The sequence below is a fragment of the Hydra viridissima genome, unplaced genomic scaffold (assembly GCF_058129835.1).
Source record: "Hydra viridissima isolate aposymbiotic clone 2 unplaced genomic scaffold, HvirCarnegie_v1 scaffold_4, whole genome shotgun sequence".
NCBI classification, from domain to species: domain Eukaryota; kingdom Metazoa; phylum Cnidaria; class Hydrozoa; order Anthoathecata; family Hydridae; genus Hydra; species Hydra viridissima.
Window position 1 is genome coordinate 8,545,257 of NW_028324303.1, and position 12,469 is coordinate 8,557,725.

At 31.2% G+C, this 12,469-nt stretch overlaps 3 protein-coding genes across 3 annotated transcripts; 2 read left to right on the forward strand and 1 right to left on the reverse strand.

The window, feature by feature from the left end:
• Window positions 1-4,100: 4,100 nt before the first annotated feature.
• Window positions 4,101-5,939, reverse strand: LOC149889710 (uncharacterized). The gene is made up of 2 exons (XM_090085167.1): window positions 4,536-5,939; window positions 4,101-4,493 (listed from the first exon to the last, which is right to left on the reverse strand). The coding sequence occupies exons 1-2, from the start codon at window positions 5,937-5,939 to the stop codon at window positions 4,101-4,103; spliced, it is 1,797 nt and encodes a 598-aa protein (XP_089941293.1).
• Window positions 5,940-7,398: 1,459 nt separating this feature from the next.
• On the forward strand, window positions 7,399-9,254 carry LOC149889711 (uncharacterized). Its single transcript, XM_090086171.1, has 3 exons — window positions 7,399-7,837; window positions 7,912-8,533; window positions 8,616-9,254. Exons 1-3 carry the CDS (start codon window positions 7,772-7,774, stop codon window positions 9,131-9,133), a joined length of 1,206 nt encoding a protein of 401 aa, XP_089942297.1. The 5' UTR covers window positions 7,399-7,771; the 3' UTR covers window positions 9,134-9,254.
• A 1,976-nt stretch (window positions 9,255-11,230) lies between these two features.
• LOC149889712 (uncharacterized) lies at window positions 11,231-12,303 on the forward strand. Its single transcript, XM_090085168.1, has 2 exons — window positions 11,231-11,600; window positions 11,759-12,303. The coding sequence occupies exons 1-2, from the start codon at window positions 11,231-11,233 to the stop codon at window positions 12,301-12,303; spliced, it is 915 nt and encodes a 304-aa protein (XP_089941294.1).
• Window positions 12,304-12,469: the final 166 nt, after the last annotated feature.

Here is a 12,469-nt window from a genome sequence, read left to right on the forward strand (position 1 = left end):
TTTTAAAATGACTAAAAAAAGTATAGCGAAGTATAAAAAAGCTTAAATTAAATTTCTTATTAAGATCTGGTTTCATTCAACTCCTTGGTCCTTCATTCACCAGCCTTAATTTTGTGTATTTTTTTAGTATTTTTTCCGACATGTCGCCATTTTTTGCCTCGGCTACTTTATAAGCTCCATAATTTATATTCCTTAATGCATTATTTTTTTAGTAGGTGTATTTTCTTATAGACTTTTTTATAATTCATTTAATAAAGCATAACCTTTTAAAAAGTTATTCAAATTTATAATTATCTTGCAAAATGCGGTCAGATATTTCATGTTTTCGCTTTTCATATTTCATATATTATTTCAATTGTCATAATAAGCTCACAATAACCCATTTGTTTTTGTCAAATAAAAATTAGTTTATATATAGCTGGTAAATCATTTTATGTTAATATTAAATACTTAGTTAATCTTGCGGTTTGCCATAAATTGACTTTGCTAAATTCTTTAAAACTGTGACAAATTATTTTTTTCTTTATTGTATTTACATTCATTTTATGTATAAGTTATTCATCCTTTACTGTATATATTTCTGTTGTTAAACATAAAAATAGAAAATTCTATAATATTCATAAACTGGATGTCTACAGCAATATAATAGATGGAGTAATTCCCTAGACATGAAAGCATTGTGCTCTAGGTAGCTACAAAACAATTTGATTTTTGTATTATTTATTTTATCTCAAGTTATACATGTACTAAGGTAGTCAAGCAAATGATCTCAATTTCTTTTCATTGTCCGCGTTATTTCTTAAGGTATTAAGAATGTCTATCTATATAAAATTAAGCTTAAAACTTGGTTCTTTTGCTGTTATCTTTAATAAATGAGAGGAAGTTGAAATGACTGGTTAGACGAGTCCAAAAATTTTCGTTAAATCCGACAGACTTTAATATAATTTAATTTCTAACTATGCGCAACGAGCATGGTTCGCAAAAAAAACAATAGGTTGCACGTCCATTTCTTATATGTCCATGGTAAAATGCAACATGATAAAAAAAAAATTATTTAGAATTTTTAAAAAAACACTAATGTGTCTTGTGGTTCATGTATTTATTTTTTATGAACTATCTACTACTGAAACATTGTAATTCGCATCCTTTTAAACATATATAATTCCACTATTTTATTTCAGATCCTGCAATCCGCTATCTTTTTACCAGATGCAAAAAGTCGATAACGAAAATAAAGAGAAGAAATTTCAAGAAAAGAGGAATGCTCAGGCAGAGGCTGATAAGTCCAGTACCATAAGAAGATATTTTGGTCCTATTAATAAAAACAAAAGGCTTGATAACCTCCCACATGATGCATCATCAAGTCACCAAACAAAAATGGACGACTTTACTGAAACAATAAAGTGGCCTTCACAAAGTGCTCAACAGTTGGAATTTGATACCATCCTAACCCTTTCACTAGTTCTCTCTAACCTCCCGTTTCACGTTATTGAAACTGCTGGCTTCAAAATGCTGCTGAATTATCTTTGTCCACAAGCCAACCTAAAAAGTCCAACCACCTTATCCAAATTCAAGCTACCAATGATTTATCGCAGTCTAAGACGTGATGTAAAAATGCAAATTGAGAGAGACATCCCGCATTGCGAAATGGCAGCTTTCACTACAGATGGATGGACTGCAAGAAATGGTGATCCCTTCGTCTCCCTTACATTGCATTATGTTACCAAAGACTTTGAACTCAAAAACTTATCTTTGGATTGCCAAAACTTTATTGGGAGACATACAGGGGTTTTGCTTGCACAAGGAATAGACCACATGATTTCTCAATTTCCTGGTCTTCAGAGGGAAGACCTTTACAAAGTGGGTGTTACTGATGCTGCAGCCAACATGAAGAAAGCAATCACGGAAAGCAAAGAGATCAGTGATCATCTAACCTGTGCCGATCATCTGCTCAACACTTGTTTAACAAAGGCTGTAGAAAAATCAGAAGGAATCAATGGTATAATTAAGAAATGTAAAGGACTTGCTCAAAGGACCCACCAAAGTTCATTAGACTGGCAGGACATCAAGAAAGCGTGCGTGGAAGCAAATATAGAACCAGTAAAGATCATTCAGCCAATTGTAACAAGATGGAATTCTAACTTTATGATGCTTAAGTCAATTCTCAGATTGAAGGCTGGTTTACTGGTTGCTCTAGAAACTCTAAACAAACCAGATCTTCAAAGTTTGATTCCGGATGAGTTAGAGTTTATTAGTATTTACAACATTTTACCATTTCTGGCAGAATGTAAGCGATGCTCTGATTCCTGGTCTTCTGAAAATCTAGTGACTATGCATAAAGTTCAAAAAGACATTAAATCTCCACTTGCTTTGCAAAAGAACCATAAATGACATTGAAGAGCGTGACCCTCAAGTTGCAGAGTGCCTACACAACTTCATGAAAGAATTTGAGAAGAGTTTACCTAATTATGGCGTCGGAGTCAAATACTATAATGTGGGTTCACTTCTGCACCCATATTATAGAGGATATACACTCAAAAATATTGCAAACAGTGAGGAAGGGAGGGAAGCCGCCATCAAGGAATTGGTTGACAATCACCCAACCACAATCCAGTTCTGCGAGTCATTGGTTGATGATCATACTTCGCTAGAAACATCAGATCTTGACGAAACAATGGATCCAGTGGACCTTGAGTTTTTGAAAGACAGGAGGCAGGTTTCAGCGCATCGCCCTGGGACTTCACAGCCTAGCCAATCAAAGCTCAAGCCACCCTTGATGCTTGAATTTGAAAAGTATCAGACTATGGCCTTACCTGAAAGGGATGTGGATGCTTTAGAATGGTGGAAGCAAAATAAAAATGAGTTACCTCTGCTAGCTGGTCTGGCTAGAAGTTACTTGGCTATACCTGTGACTTCTGCTTCATCAGAAAGAATGTTTTCAGTAGGAGGTAGGACAGTTACTGATTTTAGACATAATGTAAAACCAGAAAACACTAGCATGTTAGTTTTTGTGAGTCAAAATTACGCAAGGGTTCCTTCTAACCTCAACGATTGGGAAAAAACTTGCGAAGAAGAGCCGTATGAATTACCACATGTCACACCACCAACTAAGAAGACTCACCAACAGGGAAAATCACATAGTCAAACTGAAACTAAAAAAAGAGGTGCACTTGAAAAGGCTTCTCCAACTTTATCAGATACTCAAACTGGTCCTGAACCTAATAAGCAACAACAGCTACAGTTAGATACTCAAGAGAGTCAAAGGACTCTAGCTCAACAAGAAGGGTATGAAGTGACTCAAGGTAAAGACCAAACTCAAAGTGTCTCTTTGTTTATTCCAATGACACTCCAGCACAATCAAAGTAGAATCAAAAAAGCAAAATTAGGTAATATAATGAAGTCGAATTGGAAGGGGAATGAGAAAAAAAAGTACAGAGCATCTGAGCTTGCAAACATTTTATTAGAGACAGATGATGATATATCTGATGATTAATTTTTTATCAATAACTTGTTTGTTTAAAACTGTAAATGTAATATTTACTAATAGAAATACAAAAAGCAATTTAAAGTATCTTTTTTTAGTTTTTCGGTAATCAAAGAGGTAATTTGTGATAAAATGCGGTAAATCGTGATAAAAAGCGGTAAAAAGTGATAAAAACGGTAAAAAGTGATAAATGCGGTAAAAAGTGATAAATGCGGTAAAATGGCGTATTACACATTTTTACGCAAATATACCGCGGTAATTACGCATTTTTACGCATTTTTACGCTTTTTACGCAGATTTACGCAAATTTACGCAAATTTACGCATTTTACGCAAATTTACGCATTTTTACGCATTTTACGCAAATTTACGCATTTTTACGCATTTTTACCGACGGTGCGGTAACGCCGATGCTTAATATATAATAAAAAAGAGGTCTGTGGAGAGCACGCACCAATAAATTGCCCATTAACAATAATAACAATAATTAAGTTACAAATACCACATTTAACAACACCCACATACAGTAATAAAATAATAAATATCACTTTCAACACGCTTCTTTACAATAATTAATTTTTACTATCACTTTTAACACACTCCCCCCTGTTGACTTGTCAACAATATTTTTCTTTTAATTGTCTTAGATATTGTCCATCAAGTGCTGCCTGTCGGGTTGGACGTTTATTAATTGACCTGAGCGCCGCATCATTCTGCCCAATCTCGGTTTCAACTGCACAGACATTTTTCTTCGAACTATCTTTAACTTTGTTATCTTGTTCAATATCGATCTCCAGAGGAATTAATTTTTGGACCGGTTGGAAACATATCTTGGATGTTCCTTTATTCGATATAACCTTTAATTTAGCTCCACGAATCGCTTTGTCTTTTCCTTCAATGACTTCCACAACTCTTGCCATTCTCCACTGACTTCGAGGTGTCATATCTTTGTCATTAATTAACATAATATCATTTACTTTTAGTACCTTTTCTTGTTTATTATCATTAAACTTATTATATAAATGTTGTTGTTTTAATTCATTCAAATAAACCTTACTGAAACGCTTTCGATAATCATTAATTAAGTTCTTTAAGTAGATGGCACGTTTCTTGAAATTAACCATATCAAAACATAAATTTGATTCCACATTATTCCTTAATATATTTCGTCCATACATCAAGTGAAAGGGAGTAAGCGCTTCTTCATTATCATCTTCACTCATGTAGACAAGTGGTCTACTATTAATCACAGATTCGATATCGCATAAAACTGTTTGCAGTTCTTCATAAGTAACGAGTGATTTTCCCATAACCTTCAATAGTGGTATCTTAACTGATCGTACCAATCTTTCATAAAATCCTCCCCACCAAGGGGAAGCAGGTAGTATAAACTTTTGAATAATCTTATTATTTAAACAAAACCTTTTTACTTCAATCGATTTAAATGTTTTAAAATTGTCACAAGTAATGCTATCAGGTATGCCCCTGCGTGCAATAAAGCGTTTGAGTGCTCGTAGGAAAGCAGGGATCTTCATGTCAGGAGTTAATTCCAGATGAGCAGCACGACTAGACGCACAGGTCAAAATCAAAACGTAAGCCTTAGATACCGCATCAGTTTTTAAATAACTTTTTACATATAAGGGTCCAGCAAAATCTATGCCAACAGCTTGAAACGAAAACATAGAAACATTAACACGATAATCGGGTAAGTCAGGAGTTTGGGGAGGCAGCATTGTTCTTCCATTAATCTTCTTACAAATAACACACTTACGCAGAACATTCTTGACAGTTTTTCTTCCTTTAATAATCCAAAACCTTGCTCTAACTTGACTTAATGTCATTTCAATACCATGATGCATAACACGTTCATGGGCGTCACGAATAATTAACACTGTAAAATAGCTATGTATTCCATCACGTAAAATAATCGGATATTTTTCATTATAACTCAGTATCGAATTTCCAAATCGTCCTTTTAATCGCAATATATTTTGTTTGTCAGTAAACAACTTCAGGGATGAACTTAGCTTCTTGTAGTTATCTTGATTTCGTAAATAAAACTGTTCAACTAATAACCATAAATTAAATGCCATATCATATTCATCAAGTGTCAATATATTTTCTTTAATTATTCCATTGTTCTTCTTAATTGTTTTTATCAAATTACTTGCAAATCTATTCACATATCCAGTTACCATTATAAGTCTGTTCAATGTGCTAAACTTCTTAATATCTATCAGAACACCAATATTACCACTACTAGCAGCCTCAACCATATTTACTCTACTCTCATTTATCCTATCTACACCCTTCGACTCAATCAGAACTTCATCCACATTCAAACTATTCTCACCATCAAACAATCCTACTTCAACCTCCTCCTCACATAAAAATTTAGGTCCAGATAACCAACTATCACTCAATAGCTTAAAAAAAAACTTACGAGTTGGAACCATACGTTGGAATGCAAAAAAAGCTGCGTTTTGCGTTTGCGTTCCGAAATAAAAACTCACACGCAAACTCAAACGCATTTGAAGCAATTTATTGCGTTTAATTACGTAAACGTAAACGCAATTTACGCAAATAACTGCGTTTACGCACGCATTTAATACGCAACTTACTCATATAAAATGCGTTTAAAAACGTAACTCAAACGCAAGTTACGCGTATAAATGCGTTTACAAACGGAACTCAAACGGAACGTACGCATATATATATATATATATATATATATATATATATATATATATATATATATATATATCCGTATCATAAAATTTACAGTAAGAAAGATCGTGTATATATAGCATATATATGTACGATATATACTAAAGTTACTTACTTTGACTCAGTCTTCTCCCTCTTCGTTCGTTGCACCTTACAGTTTAATTTTTTCATTTTTTTTTTCAATTTTTTTTCAATTTCATTTTTTTTAACAATTGTTTTTATTCTCTTCTTTTGCTTTCTTATTTTTTCAAGTTTAGGATAGGGTGGGGCAAGATGTCCTTAAAGTCAACATTATTAATTTACCTAGGTCTCACAAATGCACAAGGAACTTGACTTTAAGAACATCTTGCTCCACTAAAATATACAGAATACATTAGTTGTATTATTTGTGTGATTGTAATAAAGAAATATTTGTTTTGTGGGTAATTTATTCCACAATATTCCAAGTATAAAAACTTTAAAACTCAATCAACAAAACTAGTTTATTTGCAATTAGCTGGTTTTGGATGAAGAAAAATGCCCTTTTATGTGGGGGGCAAAACGTCCTGTGATTATTTAGTGCTTAAAACTTTTAGGTAAGTTTATTTCTTTTGAAACAAAACATAAATAATTAAACTAAATATGTACAGGGCGTTTTATATGTAAGAAAGATTGCTTAAAACGGGCAATTAACCACAAAAACACTATGTTATTGGTCAGCGCACGAGCACACTTTAAAAATTGCTTAAAACAAAGGAAAACTCATTTTCCGCTCACAAATTGAACACAATAATACTCAGTTGTATACGGTACTATTATTTTAACCAAAACTATTTTTAGAAAAAAGTATAGCTTAATACCTTTAACTAGCAAGCTCAATTATTATAAAAATCTGGCTATATTCACTCAATTTAAAAACATAATTCACTCATTTTAAAAGGAGCCATTATAATGAGAAATTAAATATCATTTTTAACAAATTTGATTAATAATTATTTTTTAAATTCGTTATAAAATGACCTAAATACATGTAAAACACGTAATAATTTGTTTTAAGGGATATGTCTAATGGCATTTCCTTATAGCTTTAGGAAGTTCCTATAGGCATTTCCTTATGGTATGCAGCTTATGCATAAAAGTATAAAAAAAAATAGTTTAGGAAACAAAACCAAGTTTTACTAAATCGTTTCATAAATATCTAATTTAGTATGACACATCAATCTCGCAAGAGTAAAATCTGTCATGAGGATACATAAAGTCTAGTTCAAAAAAGCGACATGAAGAAGATATATTGCAATCACAACAGTTGCAATTGCAACCTTATTTATCTCAAAGTTCGTCTGCATCTAAATCTGGAGAAGCAATTTCAAAAAGAACAAGATCTGTAAATCCTACAAAAACGACGAAATCTACTATACAGACAACAAGTGCTGCGTTGACATCATTATCGGGAGAGTCTTCGAATAATACTTCAGTTTCCAGTATTTCTATTTCTCCTATTCAGCAAGACTCGAGATTAAGGTTTCAGGGTTATAGTCTTTTGGCAAAATTATCTGAAGACTCGTGTAATTTGATAAAGAAAATGCAAGATTTTGGTCAAAGAAACATTTTTCCCAAAAAGAAGTTTATTGTAAATTTAACTGAACGGGTAATTAAATTACTTTTTTTTAGATTTAAAATGTTATTAAGAACAATGTAGCGTATGATTTTTATATATTTTAGGAGTATACTTCTTATCTTCATTTCACTACATCTGATACTCAAATAAATAAATCACAAAATGATGTTGAGTTTTTCTGCATATCGTGTAATCAAAAGTTTACTGCTCGTATTTGTCGAACATCCAACATTAAGAAGCATTTACAAAGAAAACATCATGACATTTTGGGTAAGTGGTTTGACTCATACGATACACTAAACAAATCAAATAAAAAGCGAAACGTGCTAGATGCCGATACTTTGAACGCTATCAAGTTCTTTATTACATCAAACTGCTCGATTAATGCATTTAATAATCCCTTTTTGAGGAAAATAGTCAAAGTTCCACTTCCTTGTGCAAAAAGTTTTAGAGAAAACTTGATACCAGAAACGATGGCAAAATTATCAAACATAATTAACGAAAAGTTAGATGCCCTGGTTGTCACTTTATTTAGTGATATATGGACATCTCCTGAAATGTTGGACTTTATTGCAGTTGGTGAAACATTAACGAATAGTGATTTAAAAAAAGAAATCATCATTATTGGTATGGAACAGATGACGGGACGTCACAATGCAGAAAATATTAAATTAGGGATTGAAAAGATTATAAATACCTTTACCTTCAATAAATCAAAAACAAATGGTAATTTTTTAAAAATTTTATAGCTTTAATTACTGTAAATACAATCAATTTATTGATTACTTAAGTTATATTTATTTAATAGCTATTACATGTGATGAAGGGAGCTCATTTGTCAGACTATTTAAGCAATTATTTGAAAAGTCTCAAGAAGATAGAGTTGAAGAGACGAAAGGAGACGATAGTGCATTGCTGAACCAAGAGGTTGCCCTTTATATTGAAGAAGCAGATAATGAGCAGCTAAAAATATGTGAAGATGAAGTCTTAAGTATTGAAATTCAAACCTCTGATGAACTTCTTGAAGTGCTATTAACTGAATCAAGGAAGCTTACTTTTACAAATGTTATTCAGTTAGCCAAAACAGCTGAGGATGTAAACATCACTTATGACTTTAACGAAGATAACGAATACGATCTTCATAGTGCTGAACTAGTTAAAGATCTTGAAATTGAATTGGGAACATCGAAACTACCGCGGTTTTCTTGCGCAGCTCATAAAACAAACATCGCTGTACGAATCGCTATTAAGAAACAAAAATATTTATGTCGTTTACTTGCGACGCTTTCAAAGTTCGCAAGAAGCATCAATCAATCTATAAATTAGAGTGCGCCAAGTTCCCGTATTTACGGGAACTACGGGAGCGGGATCCTGTTCCTGCTTTTGGTATTTAAAATACGGGAACGGGATCCTGTTCCCGTAATAAATAAAATACGGGAACAGGAAATTCCCGTTCCTGTTCCCGTACGTCATTCGATGTAACGGGGTTTTCCCGTAATTATTATATTATAATATATAATATATATATATTTATATATTATGATATAATATATATATATTATATATATATTATATATATAATATATATATTTATATATTATATATATACATATTTATATATTTATATATTATAATATATATATTTATATATTATAATATAATATAAGAAATACGGGAAAAGCCGTATTTTTACAAGTTTCCCGCATTTTACCAAGTTTCCCGCTTTTTTACGGGATTCCCGCTATTTTATGATTTGCGCGCATATATTCCCGTTTATTTTAAGATTTTAAGATTTATGTTATAAATTTGGTACTAATACTAGGAACAAACTACTATAACTATAAGGTAAATATATATAAATATTATAATAATTTAAAATTATAATTAGGTTTAAGACCTAATTATAATTTTTTTAAGTAGTTTACTGTCTTCGTTTCTTTGCTAACTTTCTTCTTTTCTTTGCTAACTTTCTTCTTTTCCTTACTAACTTTCTTCTTTTCTTTACTAACTTTCTTCTTTTCTTTACTAACTTTCTTCTTTTCTTTACTAACTTTCTTCTTTTCTTTACTAACTTTCTTCGTTTCTTTACTAACTTTCTTCTTTTCTTTACTAATTTCTTCGTTTCTTTACTAATTTCTTCTTTTCTTTACTAACTTTTGTCTTTTCTTTACTAACTTTCTTCTTTTCTTTACTAACTTTCTTCTTTTCTTTACTAACTTTCTTCTTTTCTTTACTAACTTTCTTCGTTTCTTTACTAATTTCTTCTTTTCTTTACTAATTTCTTCTTTTCTTTACTAACTTCTTCTTTTCTTTACTAACTTTCGTCTTTTCTTTACTAACTTTCTTCTTTTCTTTACTAACTTTCTTCTTTTCTTTACTAACTTTCTTCTTTTCTTTACTAACTTCTTCTTTTCTTTACTAACTTTCGTCTTTTCTTTACTAACTTTCTTCTTTTCTTTACTAACTTCTTCTTTTCTTTACTAACTTTCGTCTTTTCTTTACTAACTTTCTTCTTTTCTTTACTAACTTTCTTCGTTTCTTTACTAATTTCTTCTTTTCTTTACTAATTTCTTCTTTTCTTTACTAACTTTCTTCTTTTCTTTACTAACTTTCTTCGTTTCTTTACTAACTTCTTCTTTTCTTTACTAACTTTCGTCTTTTCTTTACTAACTTTCTTCTTTTCTTTACTAACTTTCGTCTTTTCTTTACTAACTTTCGTCTTTTCTTTACTAACTTTCTTCTTTTCTTTACTAACTTTCTTCTTTTCTTTATTAACTTTTTTCTTTTCTTTACTAATTTCTTCTTTTCTTTGCTAACTTGCGTCTTTTCTTTACTAACTTTCTTCATATCTTTGGTATCTTTCTTGTTAATTACCTTATTTTCCTTTGAATATAAGTTATTAGTTAGAATTAACCTTTTTTCCTTTTTTTTTTTTAGGTACATAGCTTTTATTAAAACTCCCCTGTGTGTCTTCTATGTTGTAAAAATCTTCTATGTTGTAAAAATGTTGTTAAGTTAATAAATTTAAAAAATAAAAAAAAAAAATAAAAAAGAATCCAAAAAAAAACAAACACCTAAACCAAAATAAACCACAAAAAAAAAAAACAAATTATATAACCAGGAAAAAAAAAGAAAAAAAAAAAGCAGGAAAAAAAACCAGGAAATATTAGACGTTCCAGGTGAAAAACGGGAACAGGAACGGGATTTTCCCGTTCCCGCTTTTTAAAATACGGGAACGGGAATTCCCGTTCCCGTTTTTTTCCAAGTCCGGGAAATGAATCCCGTTCCCGGAAATTCCCGCTTTCGTTTCCCGGAAAACGGGAATTGTCACAGCCTACTATAAATAGCGTTCAATACCACATAAAAAATGAAGCTAAATTACAAACAAGCTGTGATGGAATTCGTTGGTCAGCTGCTTTCCTAATGTTACAGAGTTTTCAAAAGGCTTACAAAAGAAATGCATTTGATCCGGAAAATCAATGCCCAATCGAATTAGATAAGATTGAACTATACCTACAAATCCTTCTTCCCGCATACCAGTTCAACTTAATTGTACAAAAAAATCTTTCATCGATTGCTGATGTTTTGCCTGCATTGACTATTATGATTTCAAAATGGAGTAGAATGGAGTTACAAGGAAATGGAAAAGAATTTGCTAACTTGTTAATTTCTTCTTTTAAACTAAAGTTTGAGTACGAACTTAACTCAGGAATTTATCAAGTAGCATCACTGTTGAATATCTCAAAGCTTAAATTGTGGTTCTTTAGACCTGATTGTCAATTTATTGTTAAAAGTATTTAGTTATAAGGTTTTATTAATTAATTAAGACAAAGAAAAAGTTTTAAAATTTAGTTTAAAAAATAGTTCTTCAAAACCTAATTTATAAGTTTAACTACTTTTATATATTAATTTATTATATTAAAGTTTGTATCGCAACCTAAAATTATTTAGGAGCAGTAGAAAAGCTACACGAAGTTCTGAAATTCTTTACACCACGTAATATTTATCAAAGTGCTTTAGAATCGCAACCAGGATGTGAGCTTACACAAGCGAAAGAACGATTGAGTTCAAATGATCAGCAAACTGATTCGCTCAGCGGATTTATGCTAGATGATAACTATTGCCCAGAAGCTCGGCAGCCTAATTTACAACTCTATTTACTTGAAATCGAAAAAGAAAAACTTTACTTTTTTAAGCAAATTGAAGAGAAAGGACTTGCTGTATCTGTGTATCCTTCTTATGATTTTTGGTTCAAAAATTCTAAAATGCCAATTTTACGAAATCTATTTGTCACCTTACTAAATATTCCATCATCAGCAGCTTTTATAGAGAGATATTTTAGTACTTCTGGTTTTGTATGTGAAAAGAGACGAGGCAACATGACTGCTGATCTGATTATCAGTCGCTTAAAAATAAAGTTGTTAAAAGTAAACTTAAAAATTCTTGAAAGTTTAAATGATTTTTCGGACGACGATGACTCAGATAGTGAAATGTAAACTTATCATATAAAGATAATATATTTTTTGAACTTGAAAAGCACAAAAATAAAATGAATATATAATGCAATAGTTTCAATAGTAACACAACGGTTTAAATAAAAAGTTATATAATATCTTTGAATTAAAAAGTAAAAAGTAATTACTTAACGATTCGCGTTTTCTT